The sequence below is a fragment of the Mus caroli genome, chromosome 3 (assembly GCF_900094665.2).
Source record: "Mus caroli chromosome 3, CAROLI_EIJ_v1.1, whole genome shotgun sequence".
In the NCBI taxonomy this organism is placed as follows: domain Eukaryota; kingdom Metazoa; phylum Chordata; class Mammalia; order Rodentia; family Muridae; genus Mus; species Mus caroli.
Genome location: NC_034572.1, coordinates 111515197 through 111541566, shown reverse-complemented (window position 1 = coordinate 111541566; position 26370 = coordinate 111515197). Strand labels below are relative to the sequence as shown.

The 26370-nt window shown below is 41.2% G+C and overlaps 1 protein-coding gene across 1 annotated transcript in view; it reads left to right on the top strand.

The window, feature by feature from the left end:
- Positions 1-280: 280 nt before the first annotated feature.
- The window catches only part of Snx7 (sorting nexin 7), an 88566-nt gene continuing 62476 nt past the window's right edge, over positions 281-26370 (top strand). Inside the window, exons 1-2 of the mRNA XM_021158200.2 lie at positions 281-472; positions 20733-20915. Coding sequence (XP_021013859.1) covers positions 311-472; positions 20733-20915 — 345 coding nt within the window. The 5' untranslated portion in view covers positions 281-310. The remainder of the gene's footprint in view (positions 473-20732; positions 20916-26370) is intronic.

Here is a 26370-nt window from a genome sequence, read left to right as displayed (position 1 = left end):
GTGGCCCTTGGCTGTGTCAGGGCGAGAACACCACCTCCTGTCCTCTGGATCTCCATGGCCCACCCTGGCGGGGTTCCTAGAGTCAGAATTTAAAAGTCGGGCGGTAGATCTGAGCCAGGTTGTGGCTGGGCAGGCCCCACCGCTCTCCCGCCCCGGCCAGGCGCCGCTGGCTCCCGCAGTTCCGCGTCTGCGCACGGCCGAGGGGCAGGAGCTGGGCTGGCCAGGGAGGCGCAGGGCGCCTCGGGAGCCAATGGGCGCGCGCGGGGGAGCCGGGCTGGCAGCGGCGGCCGGCTGGGCGCGCACTGCCGGGATGGACGGCGAGCGCCTGGCGTCGGGCTCCTCGGAGCTGGCGGTCGGGGAGAGCCCGCGGGGCGGCGCCCCGATCCCGAGTGGCAGCGGTTCCTGCAGCCTGCTGCAGGCCGATGTGCTGGATCTGGACGAGGACGAGGACGACCTGGAGGTGTTCAGTAAGGTGAGGGCAGGGGATGTGGCCATGGCCGTGGTGGTGGGGACTGCCTGTCCAGGGAAAGTTCCAGGGTGACTCAACTCTCCAATGGATCTGGAGCTGGGGACAGTACCTCCAAGGCTGAACTAGTCGTTCCCTCCTCCTCACTTTTATCTTATCAGTGGCAGGGCCAAGGCTCATGGAGTCTGAAAAGTTCTGATTTTTTTTTTTTCTCTCTTCGTCTTTCCATTTTTCCTTGCTTGACAGCGCGACATTCCTCACCGTGTGCGCGGGTGGCCTGAAACTCGCCCCCCCCCCCTTCTTGACAATCCTAAAGTCCAGGAGAGCAATTGTGATTGCCTTAGTGCAGGGAGGTGGTTTTTGATTTACGGTTGTTATGTGTAAATGGGAGAGTTGAGTCACATTCTAAGAGAGTCTGGAAACCTGTGACCATTGGGTGTAGAAATCCTTTCAGGATTGAGAAAGCCTGGCCTCTACCACAGGCAGAGTTGAAGACTTTAAGTTGGGCAGTTATTCTGGTCCAGCCCTTAGCTCCAGTCTGCATATTTCCTTCCCATTTGCCTTGGAAATCTAGCCTCAAAGGCGCTCCCTGGCTAGTGATATAATTAGACAGAAATGGACATACGGGCAGTAGTGGTAGACTTGATGCAAACTTGCCCTTCCTGAAAGTTGGAAACAATAACAAAAAATACCTTTCTTTTGGCACAGTCCCAGTGTCACAGCAGTTTTTCAAAAGTGCTCAGTGGGAACATTGGATCAATGACTATTCAGTAGTGACATGTTGCCTTGAGATGTTACATCAGCCCACCAACTTAAAACTGTTAAACAGAAGTTAGCAAGTAACTAACACCCTTGGACTCCAGTGCAGAGCTCACAAACATCGTTTTGCACCCCTAGAGCATGTGAGATTGTATACCCAGTTGCATTCTAAGTAGATGGTATATCAGTTATGTGTGCGTAGTCTTTCTTTGTATTTGAATTATAAAACTGGGTTTATTTCACATTTAGTTTCAATACTATAAAATTTTAATATCTATTTGTGTGTTTATGCACTCATGCCTGCGTGTGCACACACACGCTCCTTTGTGCACAATTGGAGATCAGAGCTCAGCCACCATGTGGGGTCCAGGGGATTGAATCCAGGTCAACGGGTCCCATAGCAAGCACCTTACTGAGCCATCCAGAGTCCCAATAATGTTTTTTTTTTCTTCATTATACACACACTTTATGTTCAGATCAGTGTGAAACGTACAAACGTGAGAATGGAGTGTTGAGATTGGAAGTTGTCTATCAAAATAGTCTGGAATTGCTGTAAAATCTCCAGGTAGCCTCTTTTTTCTAGGCTTTGTATCCCAGGACTCCCTTGGAAAATCCCCATCTTAGTGAAGCCCTGTGGTTAGAGATGCTTCTGAGGTGGCAGAGCTATTTATTTGCTTGGGTCCACGGGAATGTTGGGGATTGCTGAAGTTATAGATGTTCTCTGTGAGAAGGAAATGACGGATTGAAGCCCTAAGCCGTTTGAGAAGCACATTCTTCAGACATTGCCTAAAGCAGTATCAGAATAGGGGAAATCTCCACAGGAATCCAGCCGTTCGCCGAGCTTTCTTTTTAAAGGTTATTATTGGAAGGCATACACTCCACAGACAGCTGTACTGGTGGTTTTGTATTCTTCTAAAAAAAAAATATATATATATATATATATATATATATATATATATATATATATGGGTTTCCAGACCTTGTATGTTTCAGACATGCACAAATGCTCCCGGCCTTCTTGGCTGCTGCTTAGCTTCTTGGGCTTGCTGCCTAGAGAACGTTAAGAACTATGCCCTTAGAAGTTGGAAAGGATGGGTGTAATACTGGTTAAAGTCTACAGAGGACACTATGCTGGAAACCTATTCAGTTACTCCCAGGCTCATTCCAAGTTGTTAAAACTTTCAACCATTAACCATAATTAGACAAGCAAAATGGTGAAGGATTCCATTGGGCCAATTCTTTCCATATTCCTTCCTCCTTTCCTCCTCTCCGGAGCTCTTCTACCATCCAGCCTACTCCAAGATGGGATCTGTCCAGGAGTTAGTAAGCCAACTCTCACTGCCCCATAGTGCTTTAAGATTGGTGGCATTTACATTGATAAGTCACATTTTTTTTTTCCGTAGACTATTTGTGAAGCCATTCCCTTTCAGATCACTCTAAAGAATAAACACTTTGACTGATAAAAATATTTTCCTTCCATGGTATATTCTACACACATGGCAAATACATGTTCTTCTGTAAAAGGCTCTAAGTATTCTTGGGAAAAAACATGCAGTATATGTTTCTTCCTATCATACTCGCAAAACCTAGATGCCAAAATTGACAGGCACTAAGCAGCAAAATACCCCAGGGAGAATGGGAAGGAAAGCAACCTGGGTTGAGTTTTCAAAAAGCCACCGGAAAGTAATTGCTATCAGGTCTAAAAGGAAAGGAAAAAAGGAAGCGCAGTAAGGTAGTAAGTCTTTAAAAGATTAACTAAAGGAGACCAGACTGGAGAACATAACCAATGGCACGGGGCAATAAGGTAAAAAGAAAATAATATGCAAATAACAGCAATTATGTAAAACTTGTCTTTGAACTTGGCCACAAGGAGATGAAAGAAAAATTACCTGAAAGAAAAGAGGCTAGTTCCTTACTTTTTTTTTTTTTGGCAGATATAGGCATGTGTTATACAGGTGTCTGCTTTGTATACATGTTTACATGAGCTTGTGCACTTGAGGACCTGAGGTTGACTTCCAGTATCTTCCTTGTTCACTCTCCACCCTGTATATTACAAGGCCACCGAGTGAGGCCAGAGCTGGCATTTTTGCTAGTCTGGACAGGAGAGCCCCTTTATCTTTCTCCTGTGTTGGCATTAACAGGCTACTTCCTGTTAACTAATTGGCAGGCTACTTCCAGCCCCACCCTGCCTTTTACTTTGGTTCTGGAGATCAGAACTCTAATAATTAAGTTGTACAGCTAGGACAGACATTACCCGCTGAGCCACCAGGCAAGTTCAAAGTGTCTTCTCTTAGGGACATATTGAACATTATTTGAAAATTACATATACACACAAAGCTGCCTTTATTTTTATTACACACCATCACATCTACTTACTATTGAGATGTAGGACTTTTACCTTCAAATACAATAGGTCAGTACGCTTCTAAAACATGTTAGACCTGGGCTGGAGGGATGCATCAGTGGTAAAGTGCTTGCTGCTCTTGCAGAGGTCCCCAGCACCCATGTGGCACGGCATGTAAGCACCCCCAACTCCAGGACATCCTGGCCTCAAGGGACATCTCCACTTCCACACATGCACACACATCCACACATAGTCATATGAACTAAAAATCAAAAAAGCTCTTTAAAATGGACAATAAAGAAGTTTTGAACTATGAGGACCAGGAGCAGTTCGAGTTACAATCTCTATCAAGGCCACAGAATGGGTCACTTTGTGTTTTGTTTATAAACTTTGGAAAGAAAGAGCTGATCTATAGAAGCCAATATGTCTTCTGTGAATATGGAAACTTTTACATTATTTTATGGTTAAACAGAAGTTTAATAATAGACATGCTTACTTTGGAGGGGTTTGAAAAAATACCACATTCTTGTATAAAAGGTTATTTTTCAGAGAAAATACAGTATCATTATTGAGACACTCAACCTTTTTATTACTATAATGGAATACCTAAGACTAAATCACTTTATGAATAAAAGGAGTTTACTTATCACAGGGTGCTAGAGGCTCAGGGATATGATTATCAGCTCAGCTGGGGAGAAGGCCTCCTGTACTTCATCTGGGTGGAGTACAGGGAACAAGGGAACTATCACATTTCCAAAAAGGAAGCCAGAGGGACCAGGAGAGGCCCCAGTATGGTTTTATATAAAAGACTCTCTTGAATGAACCAAGTCTGTATCCCATGAGTACTCCTTTAAGCCTAAGCATCTCCCAGCAAATCTAACCTTCTTCGGGTTCCACCACCTGCAGTAACCACACACTGACAAAAAGCTCCTAAGGCCATATGAAAACCACAGCAATGACAGAGCGACATACTATGAGCGACATACTATATTACTAGCCAACTAGTCTACCAGGTATATATTGATCTATATAAATATGTAATATTTATAGCTATAATATAATCTATTACACTATGTATATATTATATATCATATAATAAACATTAATTATATATGTATCACATATTTATTATATAGTAATTATATATTATATTATGTATCATATACCATATAGTCTCTATTCTCTTTATTATGATTTTATAATTATACAAATAAATACATATATATTTATATATAAAAAGTTTGGAAATCTATATACTTCATGTTTTTTTTCCCAATCTCTGTTTTGTGTTAGATGCTCTAACAGTAATTACCCTGATAAAAATCAGAATTTTCTTTCATTCTTTAAATGATATATTCATGTAGGAATTACTTATAGGATTTATTATCTGCATTAAGGCACAAACAAGGTCAAACAAGGTCCAATGAAGCACTAAGTCTAATAGTAACAGAAATCCATTTGCATTTCTCTGCTCTAAAGGGAGGAGGTATGGAAACTGTTGCAGGCTGGAGTTGTGGAGAAGGGGGCCAACTGTACTTACAGAGCAACGCAGCCACTGCCAGCAGGGTTGTAGGGAGGTAGAGAAACAACATGGAGCATTCTTTCTGAGTTCCCCCTTGACCTTCACTGTGTAACATGCTCATGTTTTTTGCCAGGAAAGCTGCCACAGTGAGATCATTAGAGGGGCGAGCCTTCTAGCATAGAGGGAGCCCGAGGTTGAAAATGAAGGCTAGCTTGGTTAGACCATACATATTTCCAAAAGGCAGAGAGTAGCTTCAGATGAAGTTTACTGCTGTGCATCTCAGTTCACCTGTTCATCTGTGATGCAGCCTATCATCCTTCTGTCAAGCCACGCGCTCTGTGTCTCTTTCCTGGAATCTCTGGGTGGAGAGGCTGTGACTCTCTTAACCAGTACCAATTCTCCTGGTATCATAGAAACAGTGCTTTACTGGTTCTAAGGCCAGTTCATAAAAATGACCACAGGGTCCTCTTTGTCTAGAGGGGCACTGTCTGCAAAGCCCATCCATGTATTTTCTTCGGATCTGCTGCTATCTGGCCAGAAACACTGCAAGAGGCTGTTAATTATATATGTATAATATAATATTATATTATATTATAAACATATTATATATATATGTTCCAGACTACTACATTTTTTATATTACTTACTTATTTTGAGGAACTGGATATTGAATACAGGGCCTTATGCATTCAAGGCAAATATTCTACCACTAAGTGCTATTCATAGCCCCTAACTGATGCAAATGGATGGTTTGTTCCATAACAGTAACGACTATAACAATTTCCAAGCCTCTGTAATGTCATCAACATTCTCGTCTTAACAAGTTTTAGTAGTGGCTTTGGGAGCAGAGCTGTGGCATTTAATTGGGCTGAATGTTAATTAATGAGGAAGATTCTGGTAGTCATTGTAAGTGAGAATACAGCCAAGGCGTCATCTTAGTGGTTAGGACCAGAGACATCTTCCATTGCCTGTACTTGAAAACCTGGCTCCACTGACTGGACAATTAGAAAATTGTTTCTCTGGGGAAGGTCATTTGATGGCAGTGACTCAGATGAAGATAAACAGTAGATGTGAGGATTCGATGAATGTCTCTGTCCCTCCTTACTTAAGGCCTGTTTCTGTACTGCAGCTCAGAGAGATGAGAGCAGAGGGGAGGCAGAAGGGATGGATGGAGGGAGGGAGCGAGGAAGAGAGGGAGAGCAGGCAAATAACTATAGAGCTGATCATTCCTGTTCCACCCACTGGAAATTCCTCTGCAATCACAGATCTCTTACATGTGAAGTTCTCTTGTATATATATATATATATATATATATATATATATATATATATATATATATATATTTTCTTAAAAGAAGGAAGGAAATTATGAAATCCCCGTATTCTCAGTTTGAGTTAGTGTATGCGATCAGTTATAATATTAAAGGAGGAAACATCAAGCTACGTTGGATGAGGACTTTTTATATGACTGTTTGATAGGTAATCATTTCATGTGGATTTTGGTGCCTGCAAGATCAATATATAGAAATTACCACAGTAGTCTGTCTAAACAAATGCCACTTTTCCAAGGTCACAAGGAACATTCACTGTGCTGTAACTTGAGCTGTCTGTGCCTCCTCTGAGGATCTTCCTCCCTCCTACTTTGACAGGGACTTGGGGAGGCGTTGTTAGACTTGTGTCAGAAAAGGCAAAGAACTGCTGTCTCATCTCCAAATGAGGATGCTCTGTGCATTCTCTGGAAAGCTGTATTAAGGTAGAGCCTGTGAAGCTGCCGAGACGTATTTCTGAACCAATGCCATCGTCTTCCATGGACACTGCAGCTGACAGAAGTTTTGCTACATACACCATTGCTCTGCCTGTGCCCCACCCCCACCCACTGCATGTGCCCCGAAGGAGACTAAGCAGTGGTACTTGCTAAGGTTGTGTTTGGGCGATGGTTGCTGTAAAGAATGTCTTCAGGAGAAGCAAGGTACTTTAGCTCAGGAAATACTTGGGTTTATTCTTTACTCTTTATGAAGAGTCATTGTGAGGTGGGCGAGTTAAACATTTACAGTTTGAGGGTCACAGCCAGGACTGTAGTGCAAAAGAATCAGTCAAGTGTCATTCAGTTCAAGGTTGAGTTTTGTCATTGTTTGCTCCCACGGGAAAGGATTCCCGGATAGAAGTGTTACAACTCCACTCCTGTGGTGCAGGTGTGTGGGTGTGGGAGTGTTCCCCTGTGTCACTATTACAGCTCGGAAGGGAAAGATATCCTGGCAGAGCCAAGGAATACCACAGAATCACACTGCACAGCACACACAAGAGTCTACTGGGAGGGAAAAACAATTGAAGATTGTCTACTTGGGTGAAAAGCAGCAGAAGTCTGAGCAGGGTTTATAGAGGGTTTCTTGGAGTGCAGGGGTGAAGCTTTCACGGTGGCCTGGGATTGGAGGGATGCTATGGCCTGATCTTGGGGCAAGCTCAGGGATTGGTGTTTTTTTTTTTTTTCTGTATGATGGGGTGGGAGCATTCTTCTGCCTTGAGTCTGGGAACATTAGGGAAGTCTGGAGGCTGGGGCATGGCCATTTGAGCTCCTCAGAGACAGAGTCTAGCCACTGGAGCTCCTTAGGGGTGGGGCCCGGTTCCCCATTCATATAATGTATAGGTGGAATCTGATGACTGGAGTCTCCAAAGGTGGGACTTGCACACTGCAGAAAAAGATATCTTCCACTGATTCAAGAGTTGTGCTTAGCCAACAAGTTTTCTTGTTGCAATTTCTGAAATGAGAAGGGTTGAACAGTGCCAGTCTGAGTCTTGTCACTAAAATTTTTAGTGACATCAGAGGAAAGCAAGGTGTGACTCATGAGCTATCCTTCCCTACTTGAAAGAGGGGGTTCCAATGCAGTTTCAACATGCCACATTATCTGGAGGGGGCAGTGGAAACACATCTTCAGTTGATGGCATGTTGGGGTCCAGCTGTGGCTCTGTGTCCTCAGCTTCCTCTTTCTCAGGGTGTCCTGATGCCACTGTACACTGGGCTGGGAGGATAAAAGGAGTCTGGAATGAGTGGGGTCTGCAGGATCCAGGTCAGGCTGGGAGTGAGTGGGGGTGGGGGTGGTGAGATAGAAGGCCTCCTCCAAGAATCTTACTGTTCTAGCTCTTTTAGGCTAAGGTCTTCTCCGATGATCTTCAATGAAACAGCTCTCTTAGATGATCTTAGCTTGGGCTTTACTTCATTGGGATGACAAAGGGCTCTCTCTCTCTCTCTCTCTCTCTCTCTCTATATATATATATATATATATATATATATATATATATATAAACTTTAGAGAGTAGGAAAAAAATTCAGGGTGAATGAAACAATTGGCTGGAATTTGAAGAACTGGGAATGCCTCATTTGCATAGAGAGGCTTCATCCCAGCTACTTGTTAGACAGGTTCTTGTGGGGGTGGGGTTGAACTTATAGGTTTGCCAAGGACTACTTGACCTTCCCCAGGTAGAGGATGTGGGTGGGTTAGGCTCCTCAGACAAGGTCAGTACTTACATGCTTTTGCATGAGTTTAAGCATACTCATGTGTGTCTGTAGAGGCCCCAGGTTGGTCCTGGGAGCCATCCTTCTTTGTTCTGCCTTCTTTGTTCTCCTTGAGATAGGCTCTCTCACTGAAACCCAGAACTCACTGACATGGCTACCCCTTGCTAGCCATTTTGCTTTGGGGATCCACTATTTCTGTTGAGATTACAGTTGGGCATCCATGCCCACCCTGCGTTTATGGAGGTTCTGGGCATCTGAACTCTAGTCCTCTCAATCACTGATCCATGTCCCAAACCCAGTTTTATTGTCCTGCCTTTAGAATTAGTGCTGCATTATACTCTCACTGCCCCGATCTGAGCAGTTACCTATGTGCTGTCTTAGTTACAGTTTCCATCGCTGTGAACAGACACTATAAGGAAGGCAACTCTTATAAAAGACAGCATTTCATTTTGGCTGACTTTCAGGTCTAGGCAGAAAGCATGGCAGCGTCCAGGCAGATTCAATGCTGAAGAAGGAGCTGAGAGTTCTACATCTTGTTCCTAAGGCAAATAGGAGAAGACTGTCTTCTAAGCAGCTAAGAGGAGGGTCTCGAAGCCTCCTCCCACAGAGACACACTTCATCCAACCAGGCCACACCTCCCAACAGTGCCACTCCCTATGGGCCAAGCATATTCAAACCACCACTTGTGGTTACCTTTAAGAATGACTGATAGAGCCTTGGGATCTGCCTCTCTTGTATTGGGTGTGCTCACACACACACACACACACACACACACACACACACACACACACGGGTCATGTTCCTGATGATCAGGACATGAATTAGTTTTGCTCTCTTCTCTTCCCTGTTCAGTCCGTGTCTTGATGATCAATTGCACATCTTAAGAACTGTTTTAAAGTACAGTGTCTTAGAACCCATTGCTCAAAGGGTGACTCGGACGCCCGCCTCTGCACAAGGTCCTCTGGTGGTGATCTACTTCTGCCGCCTTGCCACGGGTGAGGGGGCACTGATTTTTACCTCTGTGTAATTATTGTTGGAGCAAGAAAACAAAATTCTTCTTGCAATATATGGTGTGACTTAGAGCTACATCCTCTCAGAGTTTACTCTTCTTTCCATACATATTGTTAATTTCTTTCTGTTCTATACTTTCGGTGACACTTTGTGTGCGGCCTGATATCAATGAATTCTGCCTTATAAATAGATAATTTTCCTTCTCTGTAATGCTTTTATTGCTTGCATGTTCCCAATAAGCTAAGGTCATTGAAGGTAGGAGAGTAGAACAATTAAATACAGAGTGTTTGGTATTTAGTATCCATTTGTATCGGCAAAAGATAGAGACCTTGACAGTTTTAGATTTATAGACCCAATTATTAGCAATAACTTGCTAAGGATCTAGTTCCAGCAAAGTCAGATTGCATTTTATTGTTTATTTTTTCTCCAATCCAGATACAAAACTAAGTAGAAGGAAAACAAATTATTCTTAATCAGTGGTAGGTAATGTTATTTCCACATGGCAGAAAGCTAGCTGGGTTGAGCCTGGGTCCTAGATAAAGCTACCTCTTTGTATTGTATGGAAAGAGACAAATACCAGGTGTACAGATGACAGGAGAATCATTAACAAACTCTGTTTTTATAAAAGTATGTCACTAGCACCTGACACAGAGGGCTTGGCTAGAAGGCTGGAAGGCAGCTCTGAATGGAAAGAGGTAAAATGGTAAGAGATGGGTAGTTGATAAAGCAACATCAAAGGCTGGAAAACCCAGTGCAGAATAGAGCAGAGACCTCTCCAGCAGTGGCCCTCCTAATGTTGCAGCCCTTTAGTACAGTCCTTCATGTTGTACTGATCCCCAGGCATAAAGTTACTTCATTATTTCATTGCTGTAATTTTTCTACTGATATGAATCATATTGTAAATATCTGATATGCAGGATCATCTTAGGCGACCACTGTGAAAGAGTCATTTGAGCCCCAAAGGGTCAGAAACCACTGCTCTTTTGGGAAGGGAATAGCAGCTCCTTTAAGTAAACACAAGTGTTTGTTTCTATCTTCTTGCTCTGGAGCAATAGAGAAGGTGGTCACAGATACTTTGGGAGGCTGTTAGCAAGACTTTTAAGACTTCAGTGTCTAAAAAGAGTATCTTATTCTCTGCAGTTTTATGTTTTCATCCTTGGGACCTAGTGATGTCCCCTGGCACATCTTTGTAAGAGCAGCCTGTTACAGTTTTTTCAAGTAGGTAGAGAAAACTCAGATGCCTGGCTGTTCGGAATCTACCTGCTCCATGTGCCTGTTTATTTATACTCTGTGCATTCCGGAGAAGATGTGAAAATAAAGTATTGACATCATTGCCTCTGATATATATTTTAAGGTTTCTCAATTAGTTGTTGGAAAAATCACGTCATAATAATAAGTTGCCTTTTTTTTGGACAAAGTGCTTGATTAAGTCTGGTAGTATATCTGTCAACCTTGATGGACAGCACAGTGTTATCTGTAGTGTAGATAAAAGAGGGAAATAAAATTATTAGCAGATGCACTGAAATCACTAGAGCACGATAAGATCAGAAAGTTAAGCCAGGAGTACTTAAAATTAAAAAGGATATATTAATCCAGTTTAAATCATCATCATCATTAGTGTGTGGTGACAAGAAGAAGGTATCATACTCCATGAAGCTGGCTTTATGACATTTGTGGAGTGGCAAGTCAGTGTGGTGAGCTCATTTAAGTCCTCACATTCCATCCCCCTGCCTCAGCTCTCCACATCTAGTTTTTTTAAAAAATGTGCTTTTAACTGCTAAGTCATGTCCCTTGGTCCTTTATTTTTAATTTTTACTTAGGAAAATACTAATACATGATATGTTCTCCCTTTTAAGGACCAACTGTACTGAGGTACCTTTTACATACATTAAAATTCACCCATTGTTGTGAGGGAGAGAATTTCTTAAGTCAGCTCATTGAGTGAGATGGTGAATGCAAACCAGGCAAAGAACATTTTCATGTCCCCAATAAGATCCATCATAAATCCAGCCAAATCCACCCACTAATCCACTACCTTTTGTCTTCAGAGATTTATTAATTATGAGTAGAACCATACCTGATATGGAATTTTATATCTGACTTCTTTAATTGGCAAATTTGGCTTTGATTTATTTTGTTTGAGCCAGAGTTCTGTATATGTCTCAGGCTGGCCTCAGACCCTCAGGCCTCTGTGTCCCTGCCCTGAATGCTGAGATTAAAGGCATGTAGCACCGTGACCAATGTGCTGTGATATTTTTGAAGTGCATTTTTGTTGTATTTTTAATCATAATTGAAGATTATTCATTTTACTATCGATTTAAATTGTTGTTAGATTTTGCTTTGTCTGAGGCAAGGTCTCAGGTAGCCCAGCCTGACCTTGAACTCATCATTCTTCTCCCTCGGCCTCCTCCGTGCTAGCATCACATGCCCGTGCTGCCATTCCTGGCCACATGGGTAGTTTTATTGTTATGATACGAATGGTAGACACTTAGGTGTTTCAAGACGGAAAACAGCTTCATTCTTTAAAATTTGATGAGGACAGTGTAAGGTTTGTTTCTAATTAAAATGGAAACCATGCTCTTTGTGACCAAAAATGTGTCGGATTCTTAGTAGATGTGTCAGAGAGAGAGAGAGAGAGAGAGAGAGAGAGAGAGAGAGAGAGAGAGAGAGAGAGACAGAGAGAGACAAAGAGAGAGACACAGAGATACCTAATTGATTTTCTTGTACAAAGACTCAGATAGNAGAGAGAGAGAGAGAGAGAGAGAGAGAGAGAGAGAGAGAGAGAGAGAGAGAGAGAGAGAGAGAGAAAGAGAGAGAGAAACAAAGAACCCTAATTGATTTTCTTGTACAAAGACTCAGATAGTTAAATGCCTGTTTCCACTTTTTGAGCATCTTTTCATTTTCACTAGAGTATGCCACAGGACAGGGATCCCAAGGTCTCAATGGTTTATTTACAGTGAACACTTACTTCTTGCTTGTGAGCCAGTTTGCTTGGGCTGAACTGTGCTTCTCTGATAGGCTGTGAGTCTGCTCCCCAAGTCCTCTTCATTTTGAGTCCATGCTAAGGAAATAGCTGGTAGCTAGGATATGCTGTTCTTTGGTAGAGGGAAAAGAACACATGCCCTGATGGCAGTGGGCAATGGTTCTGGAATCTTCTGTTCAGATGCATCTTGCTGTCCAAGGCAAGTCTCTGGTCAGACCTCCTGACTGAGTCTCCTTTATCAAAAAGATATTACAAATTGCCCGGCAGTTAAAAGGTGGCATAGTCCTCTTGCAGGATGAATCCTGCTACCTCTGACCTTGGTCCTGTAGAAAAGCTTTAGGCAGCTAATACACTAGATCTTTCTGAAGAAAGAAAATGAAATTTGTAATAAATATTTTTAAAAAGGAAAAACTTCCCGTGAGATAATACATCGTGGAAGCACAATTGAGGTTAGGTGTGACTGCATTTGGTTTTATGATTAATATCTTCTAACTGGCTAATATCTGAACTTAGTCCCAGTGAGACCAGAAGACACAGCTGCTCATCAGGGTCCTGCTATGTGACAAACACCTGGCTGTTTGATTTCAAGGGCTATTCATTCTGGAGACCTCCCCCTCTCACAAGGACCTATCACACAAAGACATGAATACCTATAAGTCTAACCAACTTAGCACATTTTCTACTGTGTTGATCATTCATTCATCAAAGCCCATTATCCATCCCTTGATCTCCTATCTGCACCTTCAGCATTTACCTCTTTCCTGCCTTGAGTTAGTTGATCACTTACTGTACTTTTAACAGTGACTTATGAGTGTCTCCTTAGAGCCCTCCCCTTTCAAGGCAGTTTTACAGCACTCTTCCTTCCTGCTCTCTCACCCCTTTTCCCAGCAAGGCTCATGATTCACTAGAACCTACTCCTTTCTTCATTGAAACTCACTTCGGTTTTTGTTGTTGTTGTTGTTTGTTTTTTGGCTTTCTTTTGTTTTTCTGGTATTTATAGACAGAGTGTGGCTAAGTAATTGAGTTGTACCTCATGCCATCCTCCTGCCTCAGCTCTCCAAGGGCCAGAAATAAAGTTACATGCAACCATATCTAATTTAAAAAACAAAACAAAACAAACAAACAAACAAAAAACAAAAGAAGTTCAACGAAATTTGCCATTGCCTCATAGGCAAATGCTCTTGTTTTTCTAGGATTTATTTATTGTTTATAAATAAACGTATTACTTCCTTCCCACCTACCCAGCTAATATACAGGCTCCATGAGAGCAGAACTGATCCCAGTACTGACTCTGCTTGCATCTTGAGCCCAATGCCAGACATATAGTCTCATAATGGGTATTTGGTGAACATTCATTAAATGAAATAAAACCATGACAGTAGGTGCTTTATTTATTTATTTATTTATTTATTTATTTATTTATTTATTTATTTATTTGTAGTGACAATGGTCCTATGTTAGCTCTGTAAATTTTGGTATTCCAATACAACTTAAAATCTGGATGGCAGTTAAATCACTTACCTGCATTGGGTTGTTGAGTGAATTAAGCAAAATAATGCGCACAAATACTGCCCCTGCTTAGGAGACTCAGTGTGCCCCCACAGCAGTTAAGGTGGCTGCTATGTCTTGCACTGTCATCTACTTTAGATTTGTGAGGAGACCTGCATTGCACAAGCATCTTTTTGTCTTTCTGGAGCTTATGCTTGTTTTAAAGAGTGGCTATTGTGACAATCTATTGATTGTCAAGGTGGAGATATGAATTGTAACTACTTAGCTCAGTTTGGGATATATAGCAAAGTTTTCCATGTGGTGATAAAATATAGGATGTAGTATACTTTTAATTTGGAATAAGTACAACATATATTTCTTAATTATTATTGCGAAAGATACTAAAAAAATCTATAAATGTATCCTAAATTCTGTACCTCATGCATAATTCCCTTTTTTTTTGAGGGAGTTTTTAAATATTGAATGTGTCTATTTGAATTGTCTGTTGACTTTTCTAGTATGTGATAAGAATATATTAAGTCTTCCCAGAAAGTCTTTCTAGGCCCTTTGCCTGGAAATGTCTATCTAGCTACATCTTTGTTTAAGGCACTGGTTTTAGTTCAATATGTTGTAAGATCCACTTACCTATGACTTTAAGAGCCCAGCCTGTGGGCTTGCTAAAAACAGTTCTGCCTACATGTCCCAGTCGAGTGTGCAGCATTATGTGTCTGTAGGAGTCTTACTGCCAGCCTCTTTAGAAGTTCTAGTTAGAGTATTTTTCCTGGCTTATTCTGTTTCCAGTTAGTCATCACCATATCCACAATTGGAAAGTTGGCTGATGTTTCCTGTATGCATCCAATACCCCAGCCTGGCTTTTAAACGGCTGCTTTAGAAGGCTTGGTATCTTGTGCAGACTTAGCATTCCTGGTGTAAATAACTCTGAAACAAAAAAGCAGTATCTGTTACTAGGGCACACATGTGGATGCCAATCATTAAAAAAACAAAATCCTAATTTGTGTCGGTAAATTTCCTGAGAATGCCACAAAGCAAACTAGTAGATAATTTTTCCTTAATCGTGACTCTACCTTTATTATACTTAAATGTACCTTTTTTAACTTTTAGGATGAGTTTTGTGCTGATATAGTTTTGTGAGGATATAGCTAGGTGGCTGAGCATTTGTCTACCTAAATAATGCCATGGGTTCAATCTCATCACTACAAAAAGTGAAAAATAAATATGGATCTAATAGAACATTCCGTTGCATTTGAAACATACACAGTTTGCCTATCAGGTAGATATCTATAGTGTTTATAAAATAAACAAGGGTAGATATGGTTGGACTTAATTTTGTAAGTAAAGTTTTATTAGAGCATAAGTTCGCATGGTCAATTATACACTATAACCAATTTCACATTATATTGGCCAAGTAGAAAATTTTAAACAGAGAACAGATAGCCTAAGACTCTCCAAATATTTACTGTTTGGTCTGTTGATGACACAGATAATACATATAACACCTTCAAACAGACACTGCACACGTCACATTTATTGTTTATTTATTATCTTCTCCTCACTGACCCTCAATGATTCAAGGTAAAATATGACTTTTCTGAGAGTTTACATCTGAAAAATTGAAGGTCAGAAAAGACAAGTAACTTGACCAAGTTCACAACTCTGGTTGAACCTTGAGGTTATTAGCCTTTTCCTGAGTGGACAGATTTTTTTTTTCTTTTTAATGTCCTATGTCAGAAGCTTTTTATGTGCCGCTATAATATAATATTTGACATTGGCCAATTTTTAAAGAAAAAAAATTGATGTAGTAGCTGACTAATCTAAGATCAGGAAGCCTCATCTAGTGATGGCTTCTTGTTACTTCAGTTGGTGATGTAGATGGAAGGACAGAGCTGGCATGTGGCAATCAAATGCAGTAGGCAAAGAGCTGAGTCTCATCTGTCACCCTGCTCCCCAAAGAACCGGAGGAGCCTTGTGAGAATGGGAAATCTCCCAATAGGGCAGTGTGTGGCCTAGTGAGTTGGCTCAATGGATTAAAGACTTTGCTGTTGAAGTCTGATGACTTAGTTCAACCCCCAAAGCCCACAGCGGTCAGAGAGAACCAGCCCTGAAAGTTGTTCCTTGACCTCCCCACCCGTGGGCTGCAGTGTGTGGCCCCACACCACAACTCTTTTTAACAATATTGTTAGCCGGGCATGGTGGTGCTCACCTTTAATCCCAGCACTTGGGAGACAGAGGCAGGCAGATTTCTGAGTTCGAGGCCAGCCTGGTCTACAAAGTGAGTTCCAGGACAGCCAGGGCTATACAGAGAAACCCTGTCTCGAAAAACCAAAACAAACAAATAAAAAACCAAAAAACAATATTGTTAAAAGAGTAGGTATGTTCATGGCTGTCCTATTATGTGATCCCAGGTCATATAGAACCTTTTTCAAAGACTGCAAAAGAGAAATTAAACTTCAGAGAACGCAGGATCTTACTGCTTTTCATTATCATTACACTGCTAATTAAATCTCTGCGTGAGCTTGGGTAGAGACAAAGCATGCTGTAATTATAGCATGCCCCCCCCCTCGCCCAAAAATCGTGTCAAGTAAAAATTATGCACAAATGTCTTTGTTCAGAATGTTACTGTAGAGTACAAAGCCCTAGGAAATGCAGGCGTATCCACGACAGCACAGCACTGTTAAGAAATTAACAGATAAAAGAAACCGAGGAATGAAGTGTGGTATATGCATACGAGGATGTATACACTACCGAGAAATAAAAATGATGTCAAACAAGATTAGGATGTTGTGCGCTCCACTATAGAGAATGGCCGTGCTAGCGTTTCCTCCGATCACGTCTCCGGCGCTCTTCTTGGGTCTGTCTCATTTATTTTTATTATTATTATTATAAGCAGGCAGATTGGAAGGATTTGTAAATCAAAACACAGCTGGCAAGCCTAAATTTAGGTCTATCAAGATGAGTGTCCTTCTTTACAAAAGCTTCTTCAAGTCCCAGCTTCTCCAACTCCTTCCACTTGACGCACTTGACGTTGCGTGGGTTTTTTTTGTTGTTTGTTTTTTTTTTTTTTCTTTTTTCTTTTAGCCAGATGTCTCTTGGTGCTCGTGTTTCTCGTGCCTCAGCATTTTCATTCGCATGGCCCTTTCATGCCAGTATTCTGATTTATCACACTTCTCACATTGATTTCTCTTCCCCATCTACTTGTAAAAAGAAAATCGCTGTTTGGGCACAGATGGTAGATGCGATTTAGCATTATCAGAGTATTCATGTTATATTCATGAGCGATCCAGAGTAGCTTGTTAGTAAGGGCTATTAAGAAAGGACACCAACCCCCTCGCCACCGGAGAGGTCATGTCTCACCTTTGGTATTCTATCTTCTGAATATTCAATTACTGACAAGCCCTCCTGGATTTTAAATTTCAGTTGTAGGTTTCATTTATTTCACTTGTAGAGTTTAGAAACTAGGAGAGAGACAGGGGCCTGGCCTGGGAACCCAATCAGAGTTGGGGGGGATTAACCTATGAAAAATTAAAAAACAAACAAACAAACAAAAACAGAGCAAGCAACTTCAACATGTATCTTCCTTCCATGCTTGCCTCCATCCTCCAGTGTTTACTATGTAAAAGTGGAAACATTGTATTAGTTTGTTAGCGCTGCTGTAACAAATGATCTACAGACTGGGCATGCGGACAACAGATAATGGCGCATTTCCTAGAGATGGAGGCCAGTAAGTGAAGAGCCTATCCCATGCTCCTCACCTCGGCTTTTTCTATAGCTTTTTCCTTTCTTCTTTCTTTCTTTCTTTCTTTCTTTCTTTCTTTCTTTCTTTCTTTCTTTCTTTCTTTCTTTCTTTCTTTCTTTCTTTCTTTTTCTGCTTTTCCCCATTTTACAAAATACCTTTTACAAGAATACCAGTTATATTAAATTAGGTGTCATTTTAATGAACTAATGATTTATTTTTCCTATTGTAATTGTGTGTGGGCTCTTCTGTGTATGGCAGGGTAGGAGGTGTTGGGGGGATGGGGGGGGGGGGTGGGAGGTGGGGGTGGGGTGGTTTCCCATGGAAATCAGAGCTTTTGGTTTTCACTGGAGCTAGAGTTACAGGCAGTTGTGAGCCACCTAATGTGGGTACTGGTATCTGGACTCAAATCTACAGGATCGCTGCAGGGGCTTGAGGCCAAATGAACACATTTAATCAGATCTTTAAAGGCCTTGTCAGGGGTACCGAGATAGTTTAGGTGTTGAAGTGCATGGATCTTAGTTTGATTCCCCTAAACAAACAAACACACAAACAAACACCCCAAATAAACAAAACCCAACCAACCAACAACAACAACAAAAGCAAACCAAACAAACCATAACCAAAACCAAAATGAAAAGAAACAAACAAAAATCCAGGCTTGGTTACATGCGTAGAGCTAGGGAGATAGAGACAGGCAGATACCTAGGCCCCTGGCACTCCCTATTAAACCACCCCCTCTTTGGGGACCTCTGAGACAAACAGAGATGTCTAAAATGAGGTAGACAGCTCCTGAGGGATGGTATGTTCTCTCCTCTGCCCTCTACATAGTCACACCCTCAAACACATCGGCACCCCCACATAAGTGCATCCACACATACATGAGCATACATGGACACACAGAGGCACACAAAGACCTTCTCATCAATAAAAGTCATATTCAAAGGTACTAGGTGGTAAGCCTTCAACCTAGGAGTTTAGAGAATTTGGGGGTTTGGGTGGGAGGGCACCATTGAACTGATAGCAGAAAACAGTTATTGAACCAAGAATAACAACAGGGAAACATGCGTTTTATTTGTAGATGATGTTGCCATTCGTGACATTGATTTCAGAAGTCACTTGAATGTTTTCTTTAACAGTGGACTGTTGCTTTAGAGTAAATATAGAACACAATGAATTTCTGCAATGTATTTGGCTTTCTTCTTTATTGTATATTCAGATCTTGGTTTTCTTGGTCTTGGGTATGTGTTTTCATTGAATTGGCAGTGAAAAGAGTATTAAATATAATTCAAGTACAGACTTGTTACACAGATCATTTACCCTCTGTTATCGTGTGTGTGTGTGTGTGTGTGTGTGTGTGTGTGTGTGTTGGGGGGGGATCAAAAAGATTTGTTTTCAATGCTTAAGGGATTAAGGTAGTCTTGAATAACTATAGGTTTCCACTTTGGGAGACAAGGAAGAGGAAGAGGGAAGGGGAAAGAGAAGGTGGAGATGAATCCTTTGTTAGAAGAAAACATGTGTTAAGGATTCATTTTTCAAACCCACCAACCACAAAAGGTTAAATGGCTTAATTGCTTCTCTGTATCTCATTCCTTTCAGTTATTTATATCAAGGTACATTTTTAAGTAATGTCACCATATTTTCTTTTTTCTTTGTGGGAGAGAACAAATCTAAACCACGTTGGATAGTTGGTTTTATTGAGGTTTTAAGAGTGTTTTTTGAGTGATTCATGGTAATTTATATCCGTCTACCGAAATCATCCATGCTGCTAAATATTCAGCCTGTAATTTTCTCCCTTTGCTGGATATGGGAGCATATTTTTATGACACTGCGCTGCATGCCTCAGAATTGTGAGCCTTCATAAGCCAGCCCAGATCCTTCCCACGCTACAAAAGGCTGCTTTTGCAATGGAGAAAATAGAACACAAAATTACTTAGTAGGTAGAAGAAGTGGGCTGTGGTGAGCAGAGCCGGTGGGCACGAGGAAAGCTGGAGCTCAGAATTACATGCAGTGTCAGGGAACTCTCCAGGACACTGGTCTACCAAATTAAACCTCCCCAGTTTAGGAAATGGCTGTTTCCATGGGATGGTTTGTGAGCGAAATTTTTGTACATACCGATGGAATGTTGGCTTGGGAACTCTGAATTCTCTTCATGGCTTCTTAGGGTTCTGTTGTGTAGCATCCCATATTTTATTTTTAGACAATTGTCTCCTTTTTGTCATTGTTGTGAAAACACATGGTAGGACTTATGATTGTAGCTGCATATGTAGCAGAGGATGGCCTAGTCAGTCATCAATGGGAGGAGAGGCCCTTGGTTCTGTGAAGGTTCTAGGCCCCACTATAGGGGAATGCCAGGACCAGGAATGGGAATGGGTGGGTTGGGAAGCAGGGGGAGGGGGGAGGGGATAGGGGATTTTCAGAGGGGAAACTAGAAAAGGGGATAACATTTGAAATGTAAATAAAGAAAATATCTAATTAAAAAAATTGTTACTGCTTCTTAAGTCATTTTTTTGTATGAGTGTGTGGGTTATATATTTTTGTGCATATATATGTATATGTATATGTATATGTATATATATATATATATATATATATATATGAGAAAGTGTGAATTATATGTGTGTATGTGCTTTCACATGGGGGTCAGAGGTCAAAGGTGCTTCACTGAACTTGGAATCAATCATTTCAGATAGTATGGCTGGCCAGGAAGCCCAGAGAATCAACTGTGTGTCCGCCTCCCTGGTCCTGAGATTACAGATATGCAGCACCACCACACCTGGGTTTTATGTGGTTCCTGAGGATCTGAACTCACAGCCTCATGCTGTGCAGCAAACCCCTTCCCAACTGAGCAATCTCCCCAGTGTCTGATGTTAACTTTATAAGTGCTTTGTTCCTTAGGATGCCTCCCTGATGGACATGAACTCATTTAGCCCGATGATGCCAACATCCCCTTTGTCGATGATAAACCAAATCAAGTTTGAAGATGGACCAGATTTAAAGGATCTCTTCATTACAGTTGACGCACCTGAGAGCCATGTCACTACAATTGAAACTTTCATCACTTACAGGATCGTAACCAAGGTAACTCCTGAGTGAGCAGAATACCATGTGCTCTTTGAGCTTCTGAAAACACTTCTTGATCAGACAGTTCAGTATCCCAGAATCTTGTCCATTGACTTTTTTATGAAAGCCATTTGGGGTAGGAGATTTTGTCTGACATAACTTTACTTAGTTCCTATGAAATTTGATATTTAAATTGACTTTATAAAGTGGCCTTTTTTAGTTGACTTGCTAAGAATAAAAAGATGTAGGTTTTTATATAAAAATGACAACTAGCCTGGTGTGGTGGGCCAATCTTTATATCCTAGCACTTGGAGGCTAAGTCAGACAAAACTCTAGTTTAAGGCTACCCTGACAATGCAGAGTTCAGGGTGGGTCTGGGCTTTGTGAGATACTATCTCAAAAGAAACACTCCAGATAAGTAAAAAATTAGATTAATTTCTTTGGAAAAGAAGAGTCCTGTGTTCCTAATACAGAGAACAAATCACTAAAACCAGGCCACAGCAACATTTTATAGTGATAGTTTTTCTGAGGATTACAAAGTATAACACTGTTTGTTTCTCAGATAGAAGCCAACTGCCACTGTAGTGTGCCTGCGGAATATTTGTTCAACAATACAAAACTGATGTGGAAACCAAGTTTGTCATTCTTTTCACAGAGAAAGCTAATGTCAGAGAAAACAAAACTAAATATACTCTGTTTCACTAAGTCCACTTTTTTAGGAGTAATTTCTCTGTGCAAGTTTAATGTCTTTTTTTAGGAAGGTTCACCCATCACCAGTGTCGCCACTGCAGTCCCGTCTTTCGGCCCAGTAGCCATACTATGGCTCTGTGTTCCTGAAGGTGTATATATGGAATCTCTTTCCTTGGCTCCTCACTTCCTCCAGTGCAAAGTGCAATCAGTCCCTCTGAGCCGGGTCACGTGAGCTCAGGTCAGGGCCAGCTCTGCCCACAAGACTCATCGATTCTACCCTTGAGCCCCTTGCCTGTTCAGGTAGAGCTGTTTCTATGATCTTGAGTATTGCAGTTACCTCTTGGTCTCATGAATCCGAATATGCATTTCCATCTGTCTGACGTCTCCATCTCCTAAGATGGAATGAGTGCTATTTATTTTTCAAAACGCAAGGTCTGCGCTGCCTAAGACAGCTTCTCTGGCTGCTCGTTGCCTCCCAGCATTCCTCTGTTCTTTCAAAGGAACCCTTCAGGAATGTAAAGATCAAGTTGTTACAGAAATGAAAGTGAAAATGTATCAATTCTAAGCCACATAGTCCATCTTTAGTAGATGCTAGCTGGTTCTGTAACTCAGAGCTAGCCTTGGACTGAGAATCGACTAAGTGAAGTAATCAATGTAAAACATTTAGCCATGGGTAGTAAGTGGTTAGTAACTGCCATCTACGACACTAGTAAGTAGAAAAGTGCATGTGCGTTGGATTTGTATTTATCCAAAGGGAGTCTGAGCTTCTTAAGGAAGGTGTGTGTGTGTGTGTGTGTGTGTGTGTGTGTGTGTTTTATTTTCATATACAGCCGTGGTTTGTCTACGAATATGTGTATGTGAGAGTATTAGATTCTGGGTTGTGAGCTTCCATGTAGGTGCTAAGAATTGAACCCGGATCCTCTGGAAGAAGTTAAGATGCTCTTAACTGCTGAGCCATCTCTCCAGCCCCTCAAGGAAGGTTTTTCTCCAAATACAATTCTTGGGATCCACTTAATTAAAATCTAATCATTTTCTTGAATGAGTGAATGAAGTCTTTGTATTTTTGTGGTATCGAGAGGGGTTTCAGCAAGAGAGTGCAGAGTTGAGTAGAGATTTCTTTTCTTGCTATGTGTCTTGGGCATTTTAATCAACCTCTTTTTTAATCAGTTTTTTAATTTTTAAATAAGGTGACAGCAGGAACTTTGAACACTTTTATAGAAACCTGAATAGATTATTATAAGAATACTGTACAGAGCAGACCCAAGGCTCCTGCGTGTCCTCATCTAAGTGCCTGCCTTCACCGGATCTCTGAAACAGTTATCTCCCCATCATTTGACTCCTCAGAGATACTGGTTTTTAAAACGCCCATGAGATCTGATTCTGATCAGTGACATACAGTGAATCATCCATATTGACATTATATTTTAATCTACTTCATTTAAGTTAATTTAAGGTGGGTGGGCATGGGTGTGTGTGCACGTGTTGCCACTGCACATGTGGATGTTAGAGAGCATGTTAGTGATGGTAGTGTTCCTTTCCTTCCTCCTCGTGAGTCCTGGGATTGAGCTCAGGTTGTGTGAGTTGGTGGCAGGTGTCTTTTCCTGCTTAAGCATCTTACTGTCTTCCTACATCCTAGTTAAATGGGCTGCTTTTGTAGTAGTAATGATAAGGGTGCCATTAGGTTGCATCAGTGGTGGGGACTCTGAGTGCACACTGTTTGAACCACTGTTTACACTGATGAATGACAAAGACATTGGAATGTTTTTTTAACCAGCTGACATCAGTGGTGACTACACTGAGTGGCAATGATTTAAACACATTCTACATACCTGGAAACAATTTGAGATTGTTCACATTATTACTTGTCCTCCTTTTCTTCCATCATAAAATGAAACTCAGGAACTCTGTAACAGTTGTACAGCATAGTCATCAGCAGAGCTGGACTTAATCATAAACTGTTTCCTTCCATACGTCTTTTTCCATTACAGTTTTACCTGCCTGTGTATGGATGTGGTAAACTTGTCCTTTACATTATTATAAACTAAGCGACATTTTCTACTTTCTATTACTTTTATCCTAGTATTTAAACCATACACATATGCAGTGAATATATATTACATATATAATTATATAAACATCTACTATATATAGATATCAAAATTATTTGTTGTTTGCTTATTATCAATCATGCAAGGGTTTGTTCTATAAAGTATTTTTTTGTGAATGCTAGTGTTGTTCAGATTCCTACATACTTAAGACTCTATCTCCAGCCAGGCCACACTTGATGGACAGAGATTTCTGCTTTCAAAATACAGATGATGATGGAGAATACAATGATGTTAATTACTGAATACTTGTTTAATTTTAAATTGTATGAAGGAAGAAACAAACTTGTCACAAACATGGGACATGTATGGATGGCTTCTCTGAGAAAGCCTTGCTTGATTTTATATAGAATCTCTAGCCCAGGCTGGCCATGAAATCAGCTAGGATGAGTTGAACATATGAGCCTATTGTCTGTACTTCTTGAGTGCTGCGATGACTTGTGTGCCCAAGCCTACCTGGTCTGTACAATGCTGAACATCCTATCTCATGCAAGCTAGACATGAATTGAAATTCATCCTCAGCTCCAGTTTCAGCTTTATTATATTGCCATTCATGCATACTGAGGTCTATAAAGATGTAGACTATATATATGTATGTATGTGTGTGTGTGTGTGTGTATGTATGTATGTGTATAGTCACCTGTACACACCAATTACCCTAGCTTGGAATCATTTAACAGTAATCCAGCTATAGAAGGGTGAGACCCAGGACTCCCACATTCAAACATCTGTTTCATGAGAAGAGGACCTTTATTCCTGAGCCTGACATTCTTTTTCTTAACTTACTTTACATACTGATCATTGCACTCCTCTGAGTCACCTCCTCCCACAACCCTCATCCTGATTTCCCTCTCCTTCTTCTCTGAGAGGGTGCACCATCCCTGGTATCTCTCTACCCTGGCACATCAAGTCTCTTTGGGTCTGGGTGCATCCTTTCCCACTGAAGCCAGACAAGTCAGTCCAGCTAGAAGAACATATCCCATAGACATGCAACAGCTTTTGGGATATCTCCCACTACAGTTGTTCAGGACCCACATGAAGACCAAGCTGCACATCTGCTACATATGTGTGGAGGACCTCAGTCCAGCCCATGTGTGCTCTTTGGTTGGTAGTTCAGTCTCTGAGAGCACCAGTGGTCCAGGATAGTTGACTCTGTTGGTATCCCTGTGGAGTTTCTATCCTTCTCTGGGCCCAAAATCTTTCCGTCAGTTCTTTTATAAAGTTCTGAGTTGATTGCTTGGACAAACTGCTTTGCCCTTTGGGCACATAGAGATTACGTTCCTTTATGGATTGTGGAAATACATCTAAGAGGAGGTCTTTTCTCCCATATTATCATCGTGGAGCATACAAATGCCAGCTAGTATGCAGGCAGTAGCTGTTGTCCTCCACTAATGAATTGATTGTTAAGATTCATTTGTCCCAGAAGCAATTTTGTAAATCTTCTGAGCTTAGCATACCTGCATTTGTTGAGCAAATGCATATATAAATACATTTGCATATGCAAATGCTCCCATAGACACTTGCATTCCAGTTAGAAGCATTATTGATACTTGAAGCACACACTTTAGAACAAACAGTCTTTCTGTCAGGCTCTGTCATCAAATTCAGTTCATCATATGGTTATAAGTGACCAAATAAGTGACTACTCTATGTGGGATGGTGATTCCAAAGTCTACTGTAGGGAAATTACTCATTCTCTAAGCTGAAGTGACTATATCTGCTTTGCTATTTGTATCCCACGCAGGAGGAGTATAAGGTCCTGAAGTAGAAAGAAAGAATATTCTTAGATTTGAACTCATTTTCTATTGTCTCCAATTGTTGTTATATGCCATAAAATTCCTTTAAACCAGTGACAGAGTGAGGAGGACAGAATTAACTGATTCTTTGATTCGGTTTGGCATCTTCATGCTGGCATTTTTAACAGATTGCTTTGTGCTTACTAAAGACTTGGAGCCAGGCGTGGTGACGGACTCCTTTAATCCCAGCACTTGGGAGGCAGAGAGGCAGGCAGATTTCTGAGTTCAAGGCCAGCCTGGTCTACAAAGTGAGTTCCAGGACAGCCAGGGCTATACAGAGAAATCCTGTCTCGAAAAACCAAAAAAAAAAAAAAAAAAAAAAAAAAAAAGACTTGGAAGTGCCTGAGAATGTTCACAGCTGAATCGCATTCTCAGTGGCCATTGCTTGAAAGCTTCGTTGGTGTTCATGGTCACACCAGTTTATTGCTGTGGAAGTGGTTCATGAACCTATTCGTAGTGCCTGGTGCTCCGTCCGATAGAGAGTGACTAACTGATGATTTGCTTGTGTATATGCAAGTGTGATGTATATGCACACATACATCCACATATCAGTCAGTGTGTATATATATTGTTCAACATGTTTTTACTGGATGTAGATCTTCTGTTCTTACTGTTTCCATATCATGTGTCATTTTGCAAAATGACTACATTTTTCAAGTGTTTTGTGAACATTTAGATCCCTAGGCTGCTGCAGCTGATGAGCCCCCACCTTTTCCAACTGCAAAGAGAACGTTTACTAAGATAAACTGTAGGATATTGTAAATATCAACTCTGAAGGGTGGTGTACTTTCACAAGCTTCTTAGCAATTTCTAAACCATTAAAACTGTACCCTGTGACAGCTTAAGTTTCAAGTGGTTCACCCATGTCGGTCGTTGTTATTT